Source organism: Otolemur garnettii, unplaced genomic scaffold (genome assembly GCF_000181295.1).
Source record: "Otolemur garnettii isolate 467f Iridium unplaced genomic scaffold, OtoGar3 scaffold00253, whole genome shotgun sequence".
Classification (NCBI taxonomy): Eukaryota; Metazoa; Chordata; class Mammalia; order Primates; family Galagidae; genus Otolemur; species Otolemur garnettii.
In genome coordinates this window covers 651,599-676,333 of record NW_003852648.1, presented here as the reverse complement: position 1 = coordinate 676,333, position 24,735 = coordinate 651,599, and the positions used below count along the sequence as shown (strand labels likewise).

At 38.6% G+C, this 24,735-nt stretch overlaps 1 protein-coding gene and 1 pseudogene across 1 annotated transcript; both read right to left on the bottom strand.

The window, feature by feature from the left end:
• LOC100943736 overlaps positions 1-24,735 on the bottom strand; it is a 675,731-nt pseudogene that overhangs the window by 408,465 nt on the left and 242,531 nt on the right.
• LOC105888281 (olfactory receptor 2W3-like) lies at positions 1,108-2,055 on the bottom strand. Its single transcript, XM_012813263.1, has one exon. The coding sequence runs from the start codon at positions 2,053-2,055 to the stop codon at positions 1,108-1,110; it is 948 nt and encodes a 315-aa protein (XP_012668717.1).

Below are 24,735 nucleotides of genomic sequence, written 5' to 3'. Positions count from 1 at the left end.
TGTGCTTTGCCCTCAGGGGTCGTTGGTGCTCTTTATTTAGTTTCCTTCTCCTACCATGTTCCTGTTTCTCCCCCATCTGCCTTCCCTAGGTAATGCAAAAATGTATCCCTCCCCAAAGAGAGGCTCCTTTTTGGTATAGATTCTTCCCCTCAACCTTCTTTATCTACACCCCAACATACACTTTTATAATTGTTTTGCCTTAATGGATATCGACATATTATTTTCTTTCTTCTCTCTCTCTCTTTCCTCCTTTTTTTTTTTTTTTTTTTTTTTATCATTTATAAGTCTGGTCTGAGCTTCTTTCCATGGGGGTTATATCCTAAGAGAACAGAAGAATTAACCAGGAGGCCAATGAAGACTTGGGTCCAGAATTGGTAGTTATAACGTGACCTTTACCACATTCTGCTGTCTAAAGCAAGTCACATGACCAGATAACATGAAAGGGCTATCATAATGAAAAAAGCAGCATGCACATATACAATGGAAGGAATTACTAATAGTCATCCTTGGAAATGATTGACCATTTCCAACTCATATTTTCTTAGAAAGTATATTTCATAATTTAAGTAAATTTAGGTAAATTTCAAAAATTCAAAGACCTTGTTAATTTTGATCAGATATTTAACACCAGCACCTACAATAGTGCCTGTAGCAGAAAAATAACTCAGTAACTTATATTGGGTGAATAAATAGATGAAAAGTAAGAAAAGCCACATTGTACTAAGAGAAAGTTTCTTGTTATTTTTTGAGATAGGACAACGGAAGTGGGATAAAAATTCTTGTCCATGCTGATAGCATTTTATCAAGATTTGTAAATATGGATAATGAGAATGAAATACTCAATGTGTTCTAAGTGATGATTAAAACTTTTGGAAAATTTGGGCAAAAGAATCACATTGCCTTCTTATTTCATTACTTTTCTATAAAACATGGCCTTACTAATCATTCTTACTTTTTAGAACATTACATGAACAACCTAGATATCTGTGCATCAGCCCTGGTCAACAGACCTTACATTGAGAAGTGTACACACACAGAAAAAAATGGTCCAGTTTTATAGTGTTGAAAGGTGTTAACATAAGCATGTGCTCCTATCTTTACCTTTCACTATAATTTCTTTCTGAAACTTGAATTTCCCCAAATCAATCTTCTCAATGCCCCTTTCACTTCTTTGTTTCTGAGAGTATAGATGAGAGGATTAAGGAGTGGTGTGACAATGTTGTAAAACAGGGTGAGGAATTTTCCCTGGTCCTTGGAGGACCTAGTTCCTGGTTGCATGTACATGTAGATGATATTTCCATAGAAAAGTGAGACCACAGTGAGATGGGAGCCACAAGTGTTGAAGACTTTGTGTCTTCCTGAAGATGACTGGATACTTAACACAGCCCTCACTATGTAACCATAAGATACCAAAATAAACATCAAGGGTGACAGCACAATACCCACTGCCAGAATAAAGGCTATGCCTTCAACAGCAGCTGTGTTGATGCAGGCCATCCGTATCAGGGCTGGCATCTCACACAGGAAGTGGTCCACCTTGTGGTACCCACAGCGAGGCAACCACAATGTCATTGGAGACATGATCAAAGAGTTGGCCACTCCACAGCCCCAAGCAAGGGACACTAAACCCAGACAGAGCTGTGGATGCATAACAGTCATGTAGTGTAGGGGCCTGCAGACAGCAACAAATCGGTCATATGCCATGACAGCCAGGAGCAGGCACTCCACACCTCCCAGACCCAAGAACAGGAAAAGCTGGATGGCACAGCCTACATAGCTGATGGTCTTATCACGTCCATGAAGATTGTAGAGCAGCTGGGGTATGGAGCTGGTGGTGAAACTGAGGTCCAAGAAGGAGAGGTGGGTGAGGAAGAAGTACATGGGGGTGTGAAGATGGGGATCCAGCCGGGATACCAGGATGATGGTGGTATTGCCTACTAGGGTGAGGAGATATGCGATCAAGAGGACCAGAAAGAGTATTCTCTCCAGATGGGGGCGGTCAGAAAACCCCAAAAGGATGAAATGGTTTGGGGAGCTGTCATTGGTTCCATCCATCTTTACAACACTTCAGGAGAATGGAAAATGTAAGGAAAAAAATGTAATTCATAGTCATTCTTAAGTGATTACTGTACTCCTGTCATACTAACAGTATTTGACACTTCTAATAAAAATATGTGTATGTGCATAGATTATTGCCATATTAACAATAGACAGAATTGGATAGAAAAATAGGGTAGTGAGAAACTATTAAAAAAAAAAAACCCACAAAACCTAACTAAAAAAAGAACACAGATTTTGTCCAAAATTAAAAGTAGAAATATTTTAATGAGGAATGAAGAGTAAGTGGAGTCAATCAATAAGCAATGTACTCAGGAAATTTTCCTAAAAACAGATGGTATTTTTAACATAAAAATATGTTTCAAGTTTGATGGAAGTATTTCGGATTGCATGTGGAAACCCCACACTGTACCCCAGAAGTGCATTAATGTACATAGTTACCATTCAATAAAAAAAAAAGTTTCAAAATTTAATACAATTATTTTATTTTTAAATAGAAAATTTCTATATTCTTCTTCTATTTCCCAAATCTCTTGGACAAAGCTACATAAAAACAGGCCAAAACATGTTTTCTCTATACCTCACCTGCAGGGAGAAAGCTGGACTATAGCTTATATTCACTTCCTTTTCTTTCCTATGAATGGATTTTTTGAATGTACCCATAGCTACTTAGAATGGTTGCTAATGATTGTCAGTGACTAATTTTGGTGGAAAGTCAATGTCTTTTAAACTTCTCTCCCCAAAATAAGACTTATGAGAGCATAAATTTGTTCTCTGGGTCTCTGTGATCTTTAATTACCAGAACCAGGTGTGAATTTATCCACCTGTTAGATACCATCACAGACTGTAATTTCGATTGCCCTCTATGCTCAATCTTTCGGAAACTTTATGTCTAACCTAGTCATGGCCATATACAATAGCTTACCAATGGAGGAAATATACCACCTTGTGCATCTAACTCTTCTTAAATTACCCCCAATCTCCCTCCCAGATCCAGTTTTTGAAGACAAAGACAATGGTCAGAATCATCCTTAACTCTAATATGTATTTGGCCTAGAGAATTTCACATTTTAATGAATTAATCAATAGTTATTGACTTCCCAATGAATATAAAAGAATAAATTTTTAACCAGATTTTTAAAACTTGAGAAAATTTAGATAAAATGTTACTATGAAATTCATGCAAACTTTAAGTGAAATAACCACTCAAGTATACCTTGCTGTTTTTCCAATACCCCAGTGAAAGGGCAAGTCCTTGGCAAAAGTGGGAAATTGTTATTTTGTGCCTCTTATCTTTCTTATCACTGGCAGTCTACAAACTGGAGCAATCTTGACTTTTTTCAGGTTTCTCACATTTTGTGTCATTTAGCTACAAAGCTCCTTTTTCTAAGACTTGACCTATTGTGCAGGTAGTAGTGGATTGGATTCCAGTCACTAAAACACTACCTCTAGGTCTTGTAGAGGTTAAGGTACTATCATTTGTGAATTAATTAATGATTCAATTTTTTAAAATTTAAAATTTAATAGTTTATATTAATCAGGATTATAATTAGACTTCATATTACAGTACTAATATTAAGCAAGAAAATCCTTGAAGACACAAAATCTTACATTTTTCAAAGAACATAATCATTTTATTTAACTCTTTTGGAACATAACCATTTTAGAATGACAGAGAGTAGGATTAATAATCTGCATTGAGCAATTTCTCTCATTTGCATGACCATTCACAGCTGTGCATCTCTGTTGGCTGTGACACCCAAATGTCAGCCCCTGGCCTTGGTGTTATGCCCAATGTCCTTTCCCTCCTGTTTCCCTCCTACACCATTTCTTCTCTTTCTTCTTCAATTTTTCTTATCTTTGTTAATAATCTTCAGTTGCTCTTCTGAATTGGCAAAAAATGATTTTTTTTCTTTACCCACTTTTTGAATAATCCCCAAAAATCTTAGCATGGTTTTCAAGAGTCCTACAATTTGCACCAGCTCACCTTTAACCGTCACTAAGAGCCTAGGTATCTTCTGTCCCCCAGTTACTATTCTCTGAAACTAAGTGTTTTCCAAACTCTCTTTATCCACATATCTGGACACTTACCTCACCCCACCTTGTATCATCCTGCTTTTAGCTTATAAATTTATTCTGAAACAGCACTGGGAGTTTCACCCCATAATAAGGCTCTCTGGTATAATTAGTATTTGGAATTAAATTGTCTTAGAGAATAGAAGATACTGGAAGAGACTTTTCCCCTATCTAAAATACATAAAAACAAAACAGACTCACCAAGGAGAACAACTGCTTCTCCCCTTCACCCTCAATCTGCTACCTCTTCCAGAGCATAGGCTGAAGTTCCCTTATCTGTCTAACATGTAGACCTACCAAAGAAAAAACAATTACCTCCAGTCCCTTCTATGAATTTTCATTAACTGAATCTATACTGCAGGAAGGAAGACCAATGTCTGTCAACAAATTTGGACAGTTTTTTTTTTTTTTTTTTTTTTGCAAATCATTATCCCTTCTGTGGGCTCAATGGACTTTGCCCCAGAATACTGTATATTCTTTAAGCCCATTGAATAACTCTAAAAATTCTTTACTCTCCCCCTAAAATCTTCCATGCTTTCCCATCTCCCTTTTCATAAGAAGCAGGATATATAAACATGTGTACCCAACTGGGATATTGGGTAATAACTCTGTGATTCTCCCCATGTCCACAGTTAAATAAATTTTATGTCCTTTTTCTAGGCTAATCTGCCTTCTTATGCACTGACTTTTCAGCAAAACTTCAGGGGGCCATAGGCCTTGGCCCATACAATTCTATGAAGGTCCTAGAGCCAAGAACAAGACTGACTTGTTATTCTCTATCCTGTATTGGTATTGAAAACCCACTTAACAACAAAATAATAACAAAAATAACATAGATCTGACTTAGTACAAAGCCATTTTGTGCTGGGAAACACTGTTTACCTATATTTTTGGATTAAATTGTAAGTGCCACAGTTATCTTTTTGTACACAATAGCAAAGAGCTTGTACTTCATTACTGCTTTTAGAACATATTTCCTTGGTAGCAGTGACAGAAGTGAGTCACTACTCCCTGGCTACCCATAACCTCAAATAAAAGTCTTTGATTCTAAGTTCATCTGAAGCCAGGCTTTGAGTTTTGTCTTTCTCATATTCAGCTTTCTTAATACAACCAATGGAATCCCCTTGTTTGGGATTAAATTGGGTGGAGTGGCTTTCTGTTATTAGCCTGTTTATTTCCTCAACTTTTCCTCACCTTTCCTCATGCCTGGGATGCTTTTCTTTCTTCTCTCCATTATTTCTGCCTATTGGCTTATTTCAAATTTAGTTCACATTATTTTTTTGCAGGACACTTTTTTGATTAACTCATTACAGTTAATCTTCTTTACTCTATGGGTTTTTTAAATGGATACATTTTATCCTTTTTATTTTATATGGCCTATTAGACACTTGCCTATTTTCTTGAAAGTGTAGTTCAAAATTCATTTTCTATAGGGTATTTTCTTTGATTAGCTAGTAGAAAAAATTTTTTCATCATTCAGTTTCATGTGCTTTTCTTGTCCACTTAACCCTGAATCAGTCGATGTGAACATAGGTCCATTGCAGGTGTGCCTTGGAATCATTACATTAAATTCCCAAATGATGCTTCTCTATTCTTTTGTACATCTGCATGCACTGGAGGGTTCAAGAAAAGATCGTTAATTAGCAATCTAATGTACAAACTAAGAAGTGACAAAAGTGCCAGAAGGAATACAAAATATTGGCATGGTGGCTCACACCTATAATCCTAGCACTTTGGGAGGCTGACCCGAGTAGATTGCTTGGGCTCAGGAGTTCGAGACCTGCCTGAGCTCAGGAGTTTGAGACCAGTCTGAGCAAGAGCAACACCCCATCTCTAAAAAATAGCTGGCATTGTGGCCAGTTCCTATAGTCCCTACTACTTGGGAGGCTGAGGTAAGAGAAGCAGTTGAGCCCAAGAGTTTGAGGTTGCTGTGAGTTATGACACCATAGTACTCTACCCAGGGTGACAGTGTTTTTCTGTACTAAAACAAAACAAAACAAAGAAAGGAATACAAAACATATGTGCTTACTCACTATTAATATTTTTGGCAGCATGTTGCTAAGTGCAGAGACAAGAAGCTGAAGTTGCCACATTAAGAAACACAAAAGTATGTTCTAGCTCCAGCAAACCACTCTGCTCCATGATTTCTGACTTCCCTTTCTCCTCTTGGTCTTTGTCCAAAGTATGTCCAGCCTGAAGCTGGTGAAGTTGGTGAGTTGTGAGTGACTCTCTCCAGTGTCATAAGACAAGGGAAAGACCCATGGAAAAGAGAAGACAGGAATCTTCCTGAGTTTCACCCTTTCCTATTTAACTCCACAAAACCTGAGCTGTACTGAAGAGATGGTTTTCATGGAGGTGACATCAGATGTCTCCAGAGAGAATCCTGCAGATGGCACAAAGGATGGGTGGAGGGAGGGTGATTGGAGGGATCACTTCTATGGTTTATCTTATAAGGGTACAAGTAAATCTTTCTAAGAGTAGAATATAAACATCTTAACACAATAACTAAGAAAATGACATAAAGGCTATGTTAACCAGTTTGAGGAAAATATTTCAAACTGTATATGAAATCACCACACTGTACCCCATGATTGTATTAATGTACACAGATATTATTTAATAAAAATAAATAAATAAATAATATCTTGACACTCTGGGGCACTTCAAACTCTCTATGGATCATTTCTGTGTAACTTAGGAGACTCACAGGCAGAAATTAAAGGGAGACATCAATCCCTCTTGTGTGCATTGTACAGTGATATATTTTTCTTCTACCTGTGGCAAAAAATGAGAAAATGTGAGAATTTATTTGCTTACTTCTTTTTTCTCTAGATAGGAAATATTCTTATAAATTCCTCTAAGCCATAAACATAAAATTAATTTAAAATTTCCATAAATGCTGATGGACAATTTATCCCTTCTCTTTTTTCTAAGATTTATTTACTATCACAAGCCAAGCAAGGCTTAACCATCCCCATATTAGAAGTTACGAAACAGCATTTATTCATTTCTCTACTTTCTTATCACAAGACCATTAGAATTAGGTACATGAGCCTCTTCCACAGAGCACCATATAGGAAAAATGGCACAGCACAGGCTGTGATAAAAACAATGAGTTGACTTTAATTTCTTCTGGATTTGAAAGGGGAGTCAGCACATGTGCTACTACTTTAATTAATACATTAGTAATCTAGCTCCTAAAGTTCAATGGATAATTTGAGGTAGAATTATATTCTTCTATTTAACTTTTATTTATGCAAATATATTCTTAATTCTCTTATGGAGTTTCTGACAGCAAAATTATGAAGTAATTTGACAGCTTGGTTGCCTCAATTATCCTAGCAAATGTACTAACATAAAATGTGACATGTATCATTTCTGAAACATAACTTGCCAGAGAAATTACTTAAAATCTCCAATTTGTTAGTCCTATGCTTTCAAGCAAATGAAAGATAACTTTGCCTTATTTTTCCTATGGGTAAAAAGAGGCCCTGCTACAGAGACAAGCACACAAGAAACAAAAACATGCTAATTACCCGATAGAGGCAGAAAGGAGAAGAGCACGTGTAGTTTAATGAATCCCAGGCTGGCAGTTCCTCCCTGAGAGATTTCTCACATGCACATTCTAAACCTGCAATGTACATTCTGTCTCTGGAGTAGGCCTTACTTCACTGTCCCCAGAGAGGCCACCAATAGCACTGTTCCTATCTCTGCAGACCAGGCTTCCCACACTGAGACATAATTGGTGAATTTGGTTAATTTAATTCGTATACTAAAAATCTTCCTATTTTTTTTTTATCTGTACAATCCATTTCATTTTCTTCTGTTTAGTGGGTGTGACAGAAGAGTACTACAGCATAGTTTAAAAACCACTGAAGTCCATCCTCATTTCCACTGAGATTAGACATCACAAAATGACAGCAATATCAAGAGCAGATATTAAGATTACATCAGAGTAAAAACAATAAATAAATAAAAAGGTTACATTGGAAAGAAATACTAGCACAGATAGAAAATCAACATAATATACAAAAACAGAGACTTGGCTACTCCAAAACAGAAGATCCAATGAACGTATATAACACAAAGAAAAATATACAAATCTATACAATGTAGGTAGAAATGTATTATTTACTTTTTTAGAACAGAGAGAAATAAGTCATTCTTGTATAACTTTATCTCAATCTGAGATGTACACTAATACTGTGCCTATAGTTGTAGAGGACGCCAAAAGACAGACAACCTCTAAGCAGGATGATTTACAGCTGGGGGTGGAATCTTGAGTGACCTGTCCATAGGAGCTCCTTATGGAGAAAGAGCCCGTGCCTTCAGCACACAGTCATTGTTAATTACTCTCCTCATCTGTATTATTCTGTCTCAATAAAAGGTTGGTGCAGAGGTTGCTCGGGGCTACCCTGCAAGTAAGGGCTAGCCTATCTCCCACAAGCTTGTACTTCTAATCCACCTCTTGCCTGCTTCCTTCTTGTGTTAACCAAGACCAGGGCCTTAGGAGCCCGATGGGTGGCAACATATACTATACTGTCCCTTGAGTGCTTAACATCTAGAAAATACATACTGCACAATTTTTCTACATTTGCGAAGATATAATTTAAGGTAGCAATTCCTTTATTAGGCATAGATCCAGAAGACCAAAAATCACATTGCAACAAAGATATTTGTATCAGAATGTTTATTGCAGCCCAATTCATAATTGCTAGGTTATGGAAGAAGCCCAGGTGCCCATAGATCCATGAATGGATCAATAAATTGTGGTATATGTACACCATGGAATACTATGCAGCCATAAAGAAAGATGGAAACTTTACCCCCTTCATGTTTAAATGGGTCGACCTGGAAAATGTTCTTCTTAGCAAAGTATCTCAAGAATGGAAGAAAAAGTATCCAATGTATTCAGCCCTATTATGAAACTAATTTAAAGCTTTCATATGAAAGCTATAACCTAATTATAGCCTAAGAATATGGGGAGGGGGGAAAGAGAGGGGAGGGGAAGGAGGTGGATGGGTGGAGAGAGGGTGATCCAAGGGATCACCTATATGGTTTGTCTTACAAGGGTACAAGCGAATCTTTCTAAAAGTAGAATATAAACGTCTTAACACAATAACTAAAAAATGACATGAAGGCTATGTTAACCAGGTTGATGAAAATATTTCAAATTGTATATGAAAACACCACACTGTACCCCATGATTGCATTAATGTACACAGCTATCATTTAATAAAAAAAAAGGTAGCAGGCATATTGTATATGAACTTTAATTCTTCTGTGTCTGGTTGAAGGTGGTAAGTCTGGTCTGATATGAACTGGTTGTTCTCTACATCTGGTGAAAAATTGAATGTGTGATCTCCTAACCCCATTTTTGCCTATGGGTTAGATCTCCAATTCCCATAACTCATGTTTTCCTTCATTTTTTACTATTTTTTTTATTTTTTATTCTGTAGTTTTTATTACCACAGAAGAATTATGTATATATATGAAGTGCAGTGTTATTCATGTATACATGTAATGATCAAATCAGAGAAATTAGTACATCTGTCACTTCATATAGTTCTCATTTGTGATAAGAAAATTCAAAATTTTCTCTTCTAGCTATTTCAAAATAAACAATATAATATTGCTGGTGATTTTCACCTTACTGCACACTAGAACAGCGAACTTATTTCTCTTATCTACTAAGATTTTGACCATCTCCAGAATATTTGAAACTGAAATATGATGCAGCAAACTCACTGTTGGGAATATATCCAAAAGAACTTCCTCATCCTCCATCCCTACCCCCAGCCTCTGTAGCCACTATCCTCTTTATTTCTATGAGATCAGCTTTTTTAGAATCCTCCTATGAGTGAGATCGTGCAGTGTTTATCTTTCTGTGCCTGGGTTATTTTACTTAATGTAACATCCTCCAGATTCATTCATGTTGTCACAAATGACAGAATTTCCTACTTTTTTTTTGGTATGAATTATTTATATGGTATGTTCAGAATAGGTAAATTCATTGAACATAAAGTAGACCAGTGGTTGCCAAGGGTTTGCAGAAGGATAAAATGGAGAGTGACTGCTGCTTGGTAAGTAGGTGGAGTACTTTTTGAGGTGATAAAATGTTTTAGAATTAGTCTGGGCATGGTGGCTCACATCTGTAATCTTAGCATTTTGGGAGGTATAGGCAGGAGGACCACCTGAGCCTAGAAATTTATGGTTGATGTGAGCTCTGATGAGGCTACTGCTTTCCAGCTTGCACAACAGAATGAGACTCTGTCCCCATGTAAACAGAAAAATGTTATGGAATTAAAGAATGGTGAAGAATAAATCTTAGTCTCTGAATATCAGGTATACATAGAGGAGTATACATCAAGCGACAAGAGATGAAGTATTATCCTGCTCCTTTAATTTCTGGAAAAGAACCCTCCGGTTATCCTCTTGCCTCAGCCTCCCAAGTAGCGGGGGCCACTCCAGGATAACTTTTCTTTTTTTCTTCAAGAAATCTCACTCTTCCTCTGGCTGATCTCAAACTCCTGGCCTCAAGCAATCCTCTTGCCTCTACCTTCCAAAGTGCTAGGATTACAGATGTGAGTGACCATGCCCAGACTAATTCCTAGCAGCAGTCACTCCCCATTTTACCCTCCTGCTAACCCTGGGCAATCACTGGTCAATCACTGGTCTACTTTATATTCCATGGATTTGCCTATTCTGAACATACAATATGAATGAATTCATACAATAAAAAGAAGGAAACTGTCATTTGTGACAACGTAAATGAACCGGGAGAACATTATGTTAAGTGAAATAAGCGAGGCATAAAAAGACAAACGTTGTATTATCTCACTCATATGTGGATTCTAAGAAAGCTTATCTCAAGTGCAGAATACCGGCTACAGAGTCTGTGGAGGGAAAGAAGGATGAAGAAAGATTTGTCAATGTGTACAAAGTGGTAGATAAGAGAAATAAGTTCTGCTGTTCTAGTGCACAGTAAGGTGAAAATTGCCAGCAATATTTTATTGTTTATTCTGAAATAACTAGCAGAGAGAATTTTGAATTTTTGCATCACAAAGACATGAGAAATGGAGTGATAGAAGTTTCTTTATTAAGGCTAAATAATGTTCCACTATGTATACTAATCTTATATTTTCATGTAAGAAAATTTACTACATTTTCTTTATTCATTTATCTATTGGTACAGGTTGATTCCATATCTTGTCTATGTGAACAGTGCTGCAATAACCATGGGGGTGTAGGTATCTTGTCAACATACTAATTTCAGTTCTTCTGGATATACACCCAATAGTAAGAATGCTGTATCATATTTCAGTTCCAAATATTTTGGAGATGGTCAAAATATTAGAAGAGAGTTAAAGAAAAACATCTATCTGTGGAGTTAAATATGTAGCCGTCTATTAGCTTACAAAGAAAGGGAAGGCACAAATAAATTTACTTACTATTTCACACAAGATTGAAATGATAAGGGATTTTTAAGTGCTAGAAAAAAAGGAGCTCTGTAGTTACATCAAATACTTTGGAAACTAGTATTCTTAATAAGATGAAATGTACATTTCATTTAGGAGCTCTATAGTTATATTAAGTAGTTTATAAACTATTATTAGTAAGATGAAATGTACCTTACATTCAGAGTTTTTAAAATCAGGTCTTATTGATTTAACTTGTCAATAGTGTTCATGACCAAAAAGACCAAAGCTATAGGCACTAGACTACAAAATTTTAAGGTATACTACAAAGCAGGGATAATTAAAACAGCATATTACTGACATAAAATAGACACATTGATCAATGGAACAGAATAGAGAGCCCAGAATGAACATATGTATCTACAGTCATTTGTCTGTTTTTATTTTGTTGCCTGATTTGGGGGTTAAATCTAAAAAATCCTTATCCATACTAATGCCATGTCGTTTTTCCTTCTACATTTTTTTTCTAGTAATTTTACAGTTTCAGATTTTGTGTTTAAGGCTGTAATCCATTTGAGTTGACTTTTATATGGTGTGTGATAAAGGTCCAATTTCATTCTTTTGTATAAGGATACTCAGTTTTCCCCGAACTGTTTTATTTATCAATGTCCTTTTCCCATTGTATATTCTTGGCACATTTGTGTAAAGATATTCCTACATTTGGCCTTAGAGATAAAGGAAAAAGCAACCAGATCTTGGGGTTCAAGACATACTACTTCAAAATACAAGTGCAGGAGACCAGAACATGCCCAATGGGATTCTTGCTGCAGACAGGCCGGAGTGATCAGCCACCACCTGGAGATTAGTGGATAATAAAGAACCTGATTAGATACAAAGGAGGATCAGATAAAAAGGATAGAGGGTTCTGCTTACCCTGACTTAGCAAGGTTCTTTACTAAACTATATTTTACTAACATGTTCAACAAAGTGGATACCCAGTCCCTACAAAATATATATAAAAAAAAAAAAATAGGTGAGTGTGGTGGCACATACCTGTTGTCCCAGCTATTGGGGAAACTTAGGGGAGAGGCACTGTTGAGCCTAGGAGTTTGAGGCTGTAGTGAGCTATGATAGCACCACTGTACTGTGGCCTGGGCTACAGAGTGAGAACCTGTCTTAAAATCGAAGTTTTTTTCCAGATATTACAAAATGTCTCTTGGAGATGGGCAAAAATCACCCCAGGTTGAGAACCACTATGAATGTAGAGGTTTGTGTCACGTGTGTATTTATGTATAAATATAAGGACCATGAGAAATAAAAGAGCTGGTGAGGTATAGAGAAAAGAGAATGTAGGTTTGGATGACCGAAAAGAGGTTCAAAGTTCAGATCATCTTCCTGTATGTAAGATGATTACTATTAGCTACAATTTACCTGTTATAAAACTGTGAAATATTCATTATTTCACTTATCTACCAAGTACTTTTTAAACTAGTAGTGATAGTATTGTTTAAGCCAGTAGTAATAGTAGGAGACTCTGTTCTAAGTGGTAGTGATGCTGCTGGGAGTGTTACAGTAAGATGAAGCTAATAAAACTATTTATAAATCAGATTAAGTAGGGTCAATGGTGGCTAAAAAGAACAAAAATGAACCCTACATATAATGTGAGAGGATGGGATGACACAGAAAGGTGCTCAGATGTTTTTCTTGAGCAACTATGTAGATAGAATAAAAGTGTCAGAGAATGGGAGATGGTAGAAAATGACTTTCTGACTCAAATTTGCATCCTTCAGACAGGAAAACCGTCTGAGCCCCAATATTTTCTCACCTTCCAAATGACAATCTTATTACCCACATTGGTCTCCTGAGTCAAAGCCTCTCCTGTCTCTTTGCTCACAAGTTCCAGAACCATCTGGAGCTGTACTTGTTTGGAAAGATGTCTCAAAACTGTTACAGAGACCCTTATTCAGTAGCTAATATCACTCCCATGTGTGAGGATATACAAAGATCAACATACACATACACAAAGCACATACAAATGTTTGATCTCAATAACTGAACATAAATACATTTTCATACCAAATACCATAAAGGTTTATCTAAAAATTGCTGCATGCATTAAAAAGCAGGAAAGAAAAAATATTTTAAATTAACTAGATAAAATTAAAATAAACTATTGAAGAACATTTAATGACAAGAAATACAATAATGTCTTACCTAATGTGCATGATGCAATGGTACATTTCAAAATTATTAAGAAAACAGTATAATTATGATGGATATGTTACTTAATTCAATGTAAGCATTTCACATTGTATATTAAAGCAGCACACTGAACTCATAAATGCATCGATGTATACAGTTGTGATTTAATAAAAAAATTAAAAAGAAGAAATACAATAATGTTAAATAAATTACTCTAGCCATGTTCCACTCCATATAAAAATAAATGTTTTATAAAACACCAATTTTTAAAAATGTTCTTGTAATGTATAAATTCCAGATAGACACAAACAAAAATGTTGTTAGATGAAATGCTATCTATTGGTGCTAGGTAGAAGAGTGATGGTATTTCTTATGTCTCTATATTTTGACTTTTCAAAATTATTTATTACTTTATAAAAAGAAAGGGATTTATAATTAGTAGTATAAGTAGTATTAGTCAGAAGAAACCTTGTAGGTAAACATATTTTAAATGGAAAAAACACAAATATTTACAAAATATTCATTACAAAATTTTACAAAGAGGTGGCCAACATATAGATAATATTTTGTAAAATTCTGTAAGGAATATTTTATGAATAAAGTTACATTTAGCTACAATTTCCCATTTTCCCTATGTATGGTGACTTTAGGGACGACCTTTGGGACACCTTGTACAATACAATGAAAACTAAATCTCCCTTCAATAATAAGATACTTGATAGAAGTATAGATGTGTATTTTATTTACAGGGAATACCCACAGAGATATACACATAAACAGGCTTTTATTAGAAAAACAAATTCTATTCCCCAAATAATTTAATAAGCCCTTTATATGTATCAATTGTTTTATTTTGTTTATTTATTTCTGTTTTATTGTTTGGGATTCATTGAGGGTATAAAGAATTAGGTTACACTAATTGCATGTGTTAGGTAAATTCCCTTTTATAATTGTGTCCCGCTCCCAAATGGTGTGTCATATTTGATGACTTCCAACCCCCTCCATGTATGAGGTTATCTTCTGTATTCACCTACCTCCCAGCACGTTTTAGGTCATCTACTGCATCAAATGTTTTAAAGGAATAGTATAATGCTGTACATAAGATAACAATGGAATTCATGATGGCATTTGACAAAATGGAAAAACTGTCCTTTGTTTTAGTGTTTACAAAGTACAGAGAACTATGACACTTGTAGACAGTGAAAAGCTTCCTCAGACCAAAGAAACTTTGAGCAAAAGGAGATGGAAAACAAAAAATAGCATGTTTAGTGACAGCGATGATTAGGCCAAATCTCATGACTGGTTAAGGCAAGAGTGTAGAAACACAACTTAGGGCCCTAGAAAGTATTGGCAGGCTCAGACCTTTAGATGATATTTATTTGGTATTGAATTGAATTGAATAATATAGAGAACATCTTTAGAAGCATTATATTAGCTATGTTCCATATGGTACATTTTGATTAAGAAAAAAAAAACAGAATGAAAAAAAGAGAAAATAGTAAAAACATACTGTAAAACACACTTTCTGGCTAGAAAGTACTGCATGTTTGAATTTTGTAGATGACCTTAAATCAAGAAGAAAAAAACCAAGAGATGTATTTCCAGACACATCCAGAGGGAAGTTGAGGAAAAATTATCCCAACCTTAACTTAGAACAACTGAACTAGCTAAATAAGAGAGGTAATATTTGCAATGTCTCATTGTGATAAATCTTTGGTTAATATTAAAGCTGACTAGGCCAGGTGCCGTGGCTCTCATGCCTAAAATCCTAGCACTCTGGGAGATTGGGTGGGTGGATTGCTTGAGCTCAGGAATTTGAGACCAATCTGAGAAAGAGCTAGACCTGGTCTCTAAAAAATATAGCTGGGCCTTGTGATGGATGCCTGTTGTCCCAGCTACTTGGGAGGCTGAGGCAAGAGGATCACTTGACCCCAAGAGTTTGAGGTTGCTGTGAGCTCTAATGCCACAGAACTCAACCCCAGGTTGACTGAATGAGACTCTGTCTCAAAAAAGAAAGAAATATTAAAGATGATTGACCTTCTTTGTGCTAGTAATATTCTAGATGTTAGGAAGTTAAACGTGTTCAGAACATGTCTAAGAACTTTTGAAGAACACTGTACAAACCATTCCACAGATGCCAATTTTGGGGGCCAAATACTTCAATAGACCTCTCCATTAAAGAAGCTCAAATCATTGGTTCCAAATATTTGTTGAATAGTGTTTTGTGTGCTACTTGATTCCTACCTCAGGAGATAGGTGCCTGCTTAAAGCTTTAAAGAACACAGACTCAACCAGATGCTACTCTCAACAAAAGCCCAAACCTAAGGGGTGTTTTGGTGACATTAATCAAATCAAAATATTCAAAAGCAAAACATTGTACAAATGAGAATTATTCGGGAAGTTTACAATAAAGACGTCCAATTGTCACCAAGAATCAACTGGGCCACAGATAGCTCCAGCGGTTGGACCCAGACTGTCAGCATCAGGAAAAATAAGACTTGCACTAATTACAGGGCTAGGAAGGGCTTCAGGCAAGAGGAGGAACGTCTACATAATGAGTGTATTTGGACTCCTGTGCAAGGGTCCCAAACAAGCAAAAGCCAGGAGACCCCAACCTGAGTGTGACCTGTTAGAGAGGCAGCGGAAGAATGGAGGAGAGGGGGAGTCATTTAGGAGACCTGCGTGGGATTACTGGCCTCTGTCTTTGGGCAGGTCACTAACATCTCTAGTTAACTCTGCCCCTCTGTCACAGCAGCATTTCCAGAAACTGAACAGCACCTCTTCAGGCACTCCCACCGCAGGAGCATAGAGGTGGCTGTCACCTGGCGGCACCTGGCTGCCTCTTGCAGAGGCTCAGTGGGGTGGCTTCTGTGCTCTGGGTAGGTTTCCCAAACCACACACAGTGCTGCCTGGTCCTCCTCACAGAAGCGGCTCAGGCTCTGGCCATGCCACACAGCCCAGTGGGCCCCAGGCCCAGCCCCAACTACCGCGTGCCCAGGTGCCAGTTGGGCCGGAAGGGAGCCCAGCACTGAGGCCTGGTGTGGATGTAGCCCTGTGTGCTTCCAGATGTCCCACATGACTCGGATATGCACCTGAGGCAGAAACTGTGACTGCAGTCTACGTTGACTGGATCCTGAAGCAAGTCCGGGCACATGGGTCACCTGGCCTTCTGGTGTAGCTGCTCCCTGGACACCCCAGGGGCCATGACCTCCCTGGCCCTGACCTGCAGCAGCACTGCCTTCCTCGCTGGTGGTACTACCCTCACTCATCAGGAGGAGGGTTGCGGTGATCATTCCATTGTCATGGAAGTGAGGAACCCCAACAGCCCTGGAATAGCAAGGTGGTGGTAATCTGCTGGTGGAGGGGTTCAAGAGTTCAAGGGAGCCACTCCCAGTGAAAAGTTAAAACTCATGCACTCTTGACCTCGAGGATAAAATTAACATTATGAACCTTACCTCCTAGAAAATGGCATTTCTCACAGGAATCCCTCAGTGCCTTAAAGGAGCCTCTAATCACTCATTCTTACCGTTAGTAAGTTTGGAGAATTCTTGAGTTCATGCCTTCCATTATTTACTGAATGGTATCATCTTTGTTAAAATCTTTTTTCTTAATGTGGCATAATCTTTTTAAAAAAGAAAAAAAAAAAACTTGTGTCCATGTCTCTTGGCTCACACGGGTAATTCTAGCATTTGGGGATGCCAAAGAAAGGATTTCTTGAGAACAGGAGTTCCAGATTAGCTTGAAGAAGAGTAAGACCCCTGTCTTTACAAAAAAGAAAGAAAAAAAGAATAAGAAAAGAAAAGGTAACTGGGCATTTTAGTGAGCACCTGTAATGCCACTTACTCAGGAGGCTGAGGCCAGAGGATTGCTTGAGCTTGAGCACAGGAGTTTGAGGTTGCAGTGTGCTATGATGAACTTTACCCTGGGTGACGGAGAGAAAAACAAAAGAAATGCATTTTCCCAAAAACTTAATTTTTTTTTAATATCTTACACTAATTAGCTCATGATAAAAAAATGAGACACCAACTGAATGGGTGATGCCTGCCTGGGTGTGTGTATAATAATGATAGTGTTAACAGAATTTCTTTCTTCAGTAGGTCCTTGGTCTCACAGGTTTGAAGAATGAATTCATGGACCACAGAGAAGTGATAAGATTGTATTTATTGAACAGAAAGGAATACAAAAGGAGTAAAAAGCACCAGAGCTTCTGGCAAAGGGAAAGACCCAGATGGGGAGTGTCCACATGGTTCCTTTGTCTAGGGGTATAGGGTATTGAGAATCACATTTGGCCAGGACTTGGTAGATGGAAACACTTTCTCAATGTTAATGAGTATTATTGACAAATGAATGAATGCAGTCCCTCCAGTTGGGGGAGAAAAGTCAGAGCATTCCTTACATGATATTGCCTAGGTCTAGGAAAACTGGGGTTCCTTGTCCAGCCTTGAATGGGAGAAACTTTTATCAATAACTCTACAGCCTGACAACAATTCTGAATATTTAAATAATTATATGACTTAGTTCAGGGAAAGCCTTATAATGAATACACATGTGTGTGTTATTACTTTTGCAAAGCTTATTTTGGTGGTGACAAATCTGTAGACTAAGACACTCATACAAAGGAATAATCCAAGCTTAGCCTATCAGTACTTGCACCTGTGTTATGGGAACACTGAGACAGCAGCAAGCGGATTAGATAGAGGGGATGTCAAATCCCCCAAAGGGAGGCTGAATCAGGATGAGTATAGGGAGATGATTAAGGTCATACAGACAGTAGACAGATCTCCAGCAGTGCCTGTCATCTGAGCAAAATAATTTCAGTATGGGTGGGTTTAAAGTGGTGGTGGGGTGTGCCTCTGGGAAATCATACAGTCCATTCCTCAACACACTTTTGTGTGTGTTGGGAGGTGCCAAGTTCCATGGACTCAGCCACGAAGAAGGATGACTTAATATCTTTTGCAATAACCTGGATAGAAGTAGAGACCATTCCCGAGTGAAGCATCTAAAGAATGGGAAAAACACCACATGTATTCACAATTAAATTGGAACTAACTGATGAACATATGTGTGTGAGAAGGAGGTAAAACTTAATTCACCAGTCCTGCAGGAATATAAGAGAGGACTCTGAGCTAGTCTGCAGGTTCAAGGTCAGACTTCTGAGGTTTGCTGAGCTACCAGGGGCTGCCATTCTAGTGGCAAAAGATAAGCAGGTGAGAAAGGCGAGGAGAACAGGTGTAAAGTTGAGGGAAGAAGGCCGGTCCAGGTATTGGAAAGGCTTTATTAGTAAAAAGAGAGCAGACTAGAGTGTTACCAGGAGCCAGTTGGTTACATACAGGTTCAGGAGGCTATTATTACACCTTATCAGTAGGGTTGGAATGTGTGGAGGAGGCTGTGATAGGGAGTCATCCCCTTCTGTAGAGGGACTAATTGTTGCATAGGGCCAATATTGGAGTCACTCACCTGATTGGCCAACAGCCAGGACAGAATAAAAAGTTACTGTTCTGTTGTTTCTCAGGCACTGGCCTTGAAGCATTCTAGGGGGGTAAGGAAGAGGTATAGTTCCCATGATCATACTATTTGGTTTCTTTTTTTAATTATTATTTTCATTAAATCATAACTTTGTACATTGATGCATTTATGGGGTTCAGGGTACTGCTTCGATATACAATGTGAAATGCTTACATTGAACTAATTAACACATCCATCATAATTATACTAATTTCTTAATAGTTTTGAAATGCACCATTGCATCATGCACATTAGATGAGGTCCCCCCTCCCTTCTCCCATATCCCCCCTTGCCTCCCCTCTCTCTCCTCTTCCCTTCTACTTTCTGGACTATAGTTATGTTTTGCCATTCATATGAGTGTGTATGTGATTATATATTGATTTCATAATAGTATTGAGTACATTGGATACTTTTTTTTCCATTCTTGAGATGCATTACTAAGAAGAATATGTTCCAGCTCCATCCAGGTAGACATAAAAGATGTGAAGTCTCCATCTTTTAATGGCTGCATAGTATTCCATCGTGTACATAGTCCACAGCTTGTTAATCTATTCGTGGTTCAATGGGCACTTGGGTTGTTTCCATGTCTTGGCTATTATGAATTGGGCTGCAAAACATTCTGGTACAAATGTCTTTGTTGTAAAATAATTTTTGATCATCTGGGTATATACCTAGTAGAAAAATTGCAATATTGACTAGTAGGTCTACTTATAGTTCCTTGAGTGTTTTCCAAACTTCTTTCCAAAAAGGTCGTGTTAGCTTGCATTCCCACCAGCAGTGTAGAAGTGTTCCCTTCTCTCCTCATCCATGCCAACATCTGTAGTTTTGGGATTTTGTAATGTGGGCTAATCTTACTGGAGTTAGATGATATCTCAAATTGATTTTGATTTGCATTTCTCTGATGATTAAGGATGATGAGCATTTCTTCATGTGTTTGTAGGCCATGCACTTGTCTTCATCGGAGAATTTTCTGTTCAAGTCTCTTGCCCACATAGAAATAGAGTTATTTATTCTTTTCTTACTGATTAGTTTGAGTTCTCTGTAGATTCTAGTTATCAGACCTTTGTCAGCAGCATAACCTGCAAAAATCTTTCATTCTGACGCTTGTCTGTTTGCTTTACTTACTGTGCTCTTGGCTGTGCAAAAGCTTTTTAGTTTGATCAGATCCCAGCAATGGATTTTTGGTTTTGCTTCAATTGCCCGGGGGTTCCTCTTCATAAAATATTCTCCCAGGCCAATTCTTCAAGTGTTTTCCCTGAAGTCTCTTCTAGTATTTTTATAGTTTCTTATCTTAAGTTTAAATAGTTTATCCAGTGAGAATCAATTTTTGTTAATAGTGAAAGGTTGGGGTCCAGTTTCAGTCTTCTACAGGTCACCAGCCAGTTCACACAGCACAATTTGTTAAACAGGGAGTCTCTCCCCCACTGAAAATTTTTGATAGTCTTGTCAAAGATCAAATGATGATAAGTAGCTGGGTTAATCTCTTGGTTCTCTATTCTGTTCCATAAATCTACTGCTCTGTTTTTGTGCTAGTACCATGCTGTTTTGATCATATAGATTCATAGTATAGCCTGAAGTCTGGTAATGTGATACCTCCTGATTTGGTCTTATTTCTGAGTAATGTATTGGCTATTTGAGTTTTTTTTCTGCTTCCATATAAAATTAAGTACTATTTTTTCAAGTTCTCTAAAGTATGACAATGGTGCTTTAATATGTATTGCACTTAATCTGTAGATAGCTTTGGGTAGTGTGGACATTTTAACAATGTTGATTCTTCCCAGACATGAGTATGGTATGTTTTCCCATTTGTTAAAATCTTCAGTTATTTCTTTTCTCAGAGTTTCATAGTTCTCTTTACAGAGATCTTTCACATCCTCTGGTAGGTAAATTCCCGGCGTTTTCATCTTCCTTGGCACTATTGTAAAAGGAATAGAGTCCTTGACTATATTTTCAGCTTGACTATTGTTGGCATATATAAAAGCTACTGATTTGTAAGTATTGATTTTGTATCCTGAGATGCTACTGTATTCCTTGATCACTTCCAACAGTTTTGAAGTTGAGTTGCTGGGATTTTCCAGGTATAGGAATATATCATCAGTGAAGACTGAGAATTTGATCTCCTTTTGATTCTATTTGCATACCCTTGATCACCTTCTATTGCCTGATTGTGATGACTAAGACTTCCATTACTATGTTGAATAGCAGTGGAGACAGTGGGCATCCTTGCCTCATTCCTGATCTGAGTGGAAATGTTTTCAATTTTATGCCATTCAATATGATATTGGCTGTGGGTTTGCTGTAGATGTCCTCTGTCAGTTTAAGAAATGTCCCTTCTGTGACTATTTCTTAAATTTTCTAATCATGAAAGGATGCTGGATATTATCAAAGGCTTTTTCTGTGTCAATTGAGAGAATTATATGGACTTTGTTTTTTATTTTATTGATGTGATGTATTTATAGATTAGCATATGTTAAACCAATCCTATAGCCCTGGAATAAAACCAACTTAATCAAGGTGTATAATTTTTTTGATGTATTTCAATTCTGTTTGCTAAGATCTTATTGAATATTTTTACATTGATATTCATTAATGATATTGGTCTATAATTTTCTTTCTTTGTTGGATCCTTACCTGGTTTGGGTATCAGGGTGATATTTGCTTCGTAGGATGTGTTGGGAAGTATTCCTTCTTTTTCTATGCTTTGGAAAATGTTATATAATATGAGCATTAGTTCCTCTTGAAAGGATTGATGGAATTGGGATGTGAAGCCATCTGGTCTGGACTTTTCTTTTTTGGGAGTGTTTGTATTGTTGATGCCATTTCAGTGATTGATATAGATCTATTCAAGATTTCTAATTCTTTCAGGGTTTGTCTAGGGAGGTGGGATAATTCTTGGTATTGGTTCATTTCCTACCGATTTTCATATTTCTAGGAGTAGAGATTTTTGTAGTAATCACTGAAGATTTTTTGAATTTCTGGAGTGTCTGTTGCTATTTCTCCTTTTTTATTTCTGGTAGACGATATTAGAAATTTTACTTTTCTATTTCTGGTTATGTTGGCCAAAGGTTTATCAATTTTATTAGTCTATTCAAAAAACCAACTTTATTCTATGAAGCTAACATCACCCTGATCCCCAAACCAGGAAAAGACCCAACAAGAAAAGAAAATTACAGACCAATATCACTAATGAATATTGATGAAAAAATATTTAAGAAAATCCTAACAAACAGAATCCAGCAACACATCAAACAAATTATACACCGCTAACCAAGTGGGTTTTATCTCAGGATCTCAAGGATGGTTCAACATATGTAAATCTAGGGGGAGTGGTCAAGTTGGCTGACAGGCACCAGTCTCTGACAGAAGCTCCTGTTCAGAAGAAAGGATAAAGTTGGAGAAACACCCAACAAAGTCGAAAACTGGGAGCCCAGCTGAGAGAGAAGAGTGATACTGGCAGGGAACCTCTTCTGAGACAGGCGGAGACTCCTAGAGGACAATCTACAGGTACATAAATCACCCCAAAGGAATAGTGCCCATCCCCTCTCCCAAGAAAGGTGTGCTTTTCCTTTGTTTCCTCTTCAACCACTCCTCCGAGTCCCCTACAGGCCACTGATAAACTGAGGACCTATTCTCTCACTCCACGAGTGAGAGCTGCCAACAGGGAAGTTTACTACCCTGGAGGAACCCAGTTGAGACTTGGACACTTTCCCCCAGGCAGAAAAGTGGAACTGGCGTTCGAACTGCCATTTTAAGTTTCCAGTCCACTCTCCCTCCCCTTGCCAGCAGAGACAGGGAAAGGAGACCCAAGAACAGCATCCACTCACCCTTTCAAGACCAAGCCCCCTGTCCCAGTCCTTCACCGGGAGAACTGCTTGATCCACGCTTTCTTCATGCAGACAGATCCCCCTCAGTCAGCACATTCTGTGCTCAGCTGTCTCCCCAGCTGCTATCTGCACTTCCCAAGACCTTGGTGCCGGTGATGGGGATTGACACCAGACAGGGAGGGCTACACACCCCACCAGGCGTGGCGTCCACCTCCGCATCTTTGGTGGCACTTGACAGTGATTGACTTCTGCTGGGTTGTGTCACTGAGCTGTGCCCAACTCCCAGAGCCCTGCTGGCCTGCGGCTGCCATCCGGGGAGGGTCGCACAGTCCCGCCAGCTGCTTGCCTGCCTCCAGGGCTTTGGCAGCAGGTGAGGGCAATTGACTTCTGCTAGGGCAGGTTGAGCAGCCCAGCGCCTGCCTCCTGGGGCCCCCAGGCCCTGGATCACCACCAGCTCCTGCCTCAGAGGGTCAAGCCGTCCAGCCACTCACATGCCAGCCTCCAGGGCTTTGGTGGCTAGTGAGGTCAAATGACTTCTGCTGGGCAGGTTGCGCAGTCTCGTGCCCACCTCCCAGGGTCTTGTTCATTGGCAGTCCCCAGCAGCTCCAGCCAGGGAGGGTCACGCCATCCTGCCAGGGGTGCGCCCACCTCTGGGGCTTGGCGGCCTGTGAGGGCAGCTGACTTCTGCTGGGGCAGGTGGCGCAGACATGCGTCTGCTGGGACCTCCCAGCACGCCATGACTGCCAACTCCTGCCGGAGAGGGTTGTGCCATTCTGCCAGCTGCATGCCTGCATTTGGGGCTTTGGTGGCCTGCAAGGACATCTGACTTCTCCTGGGGCAGGTCGCGTAACTGCGCGCCCACCTCCCAGGGGCTTGCCAGCTTGCAGTTGCCAGCAGCTCCTGCCTGGGAGGGTTGCACCATCCCGCCAGCCGTGCATCTGCCTCCAGGGGTTAAGTGGCTAGTAAGGACAACTGACCTCCACTGGAGCAAGTTGCACCTGCCTCCCAGGGCCTTGACGGCAACACTGACTACTGCAGGGGTGAGCTGCATCACCCCGCCTGCTGGCCCTGCCTCCCGGGGTCTTGCCAGGTTGTGGCCAGGAGAAAACTACAAGAAGCCACTGGCATAACAGTTTTAGGGACAGTTTCCAAAAGGTGCAAATTCAACATGGGACGGAACCAGCAGAAAAACTCTGGCAACCAGAATAACCAGAGTAGATTAACTTCCCCAAAGAAGGATGGGGTAGACACAATTGAAGATCCACTACATAAACAAATATCTGAAATGTCAGAAATTGAGTTCAGAATCTGGATAGGGAGTAAGATCAACAGGGTAGAGGAAAAGAGGGAGCTAGAATTTCAAATCATTCAAAAGCTGTCCCAGGAATTCAATGATTTCAAAGATAAAATGATCAAGGATTACGATACACTGAAACAAGAGGTTGCAGATTTGAAGAGCATCGTTGAATCTCTCTGTCAAGGATGGAGGAGGCAGAAGATAGGCTCTCCGACACTGAAGACTAAGACTTTGAACATACCCAAACTTCCAAAGATTTTGACAAATGGAGAACAAAAACAGATCTCTCACTCAGAGAGATCTTGGATAATTCGAAGAAAACTAATATTCACCTCATAGGAATCCCTGAAGGTGA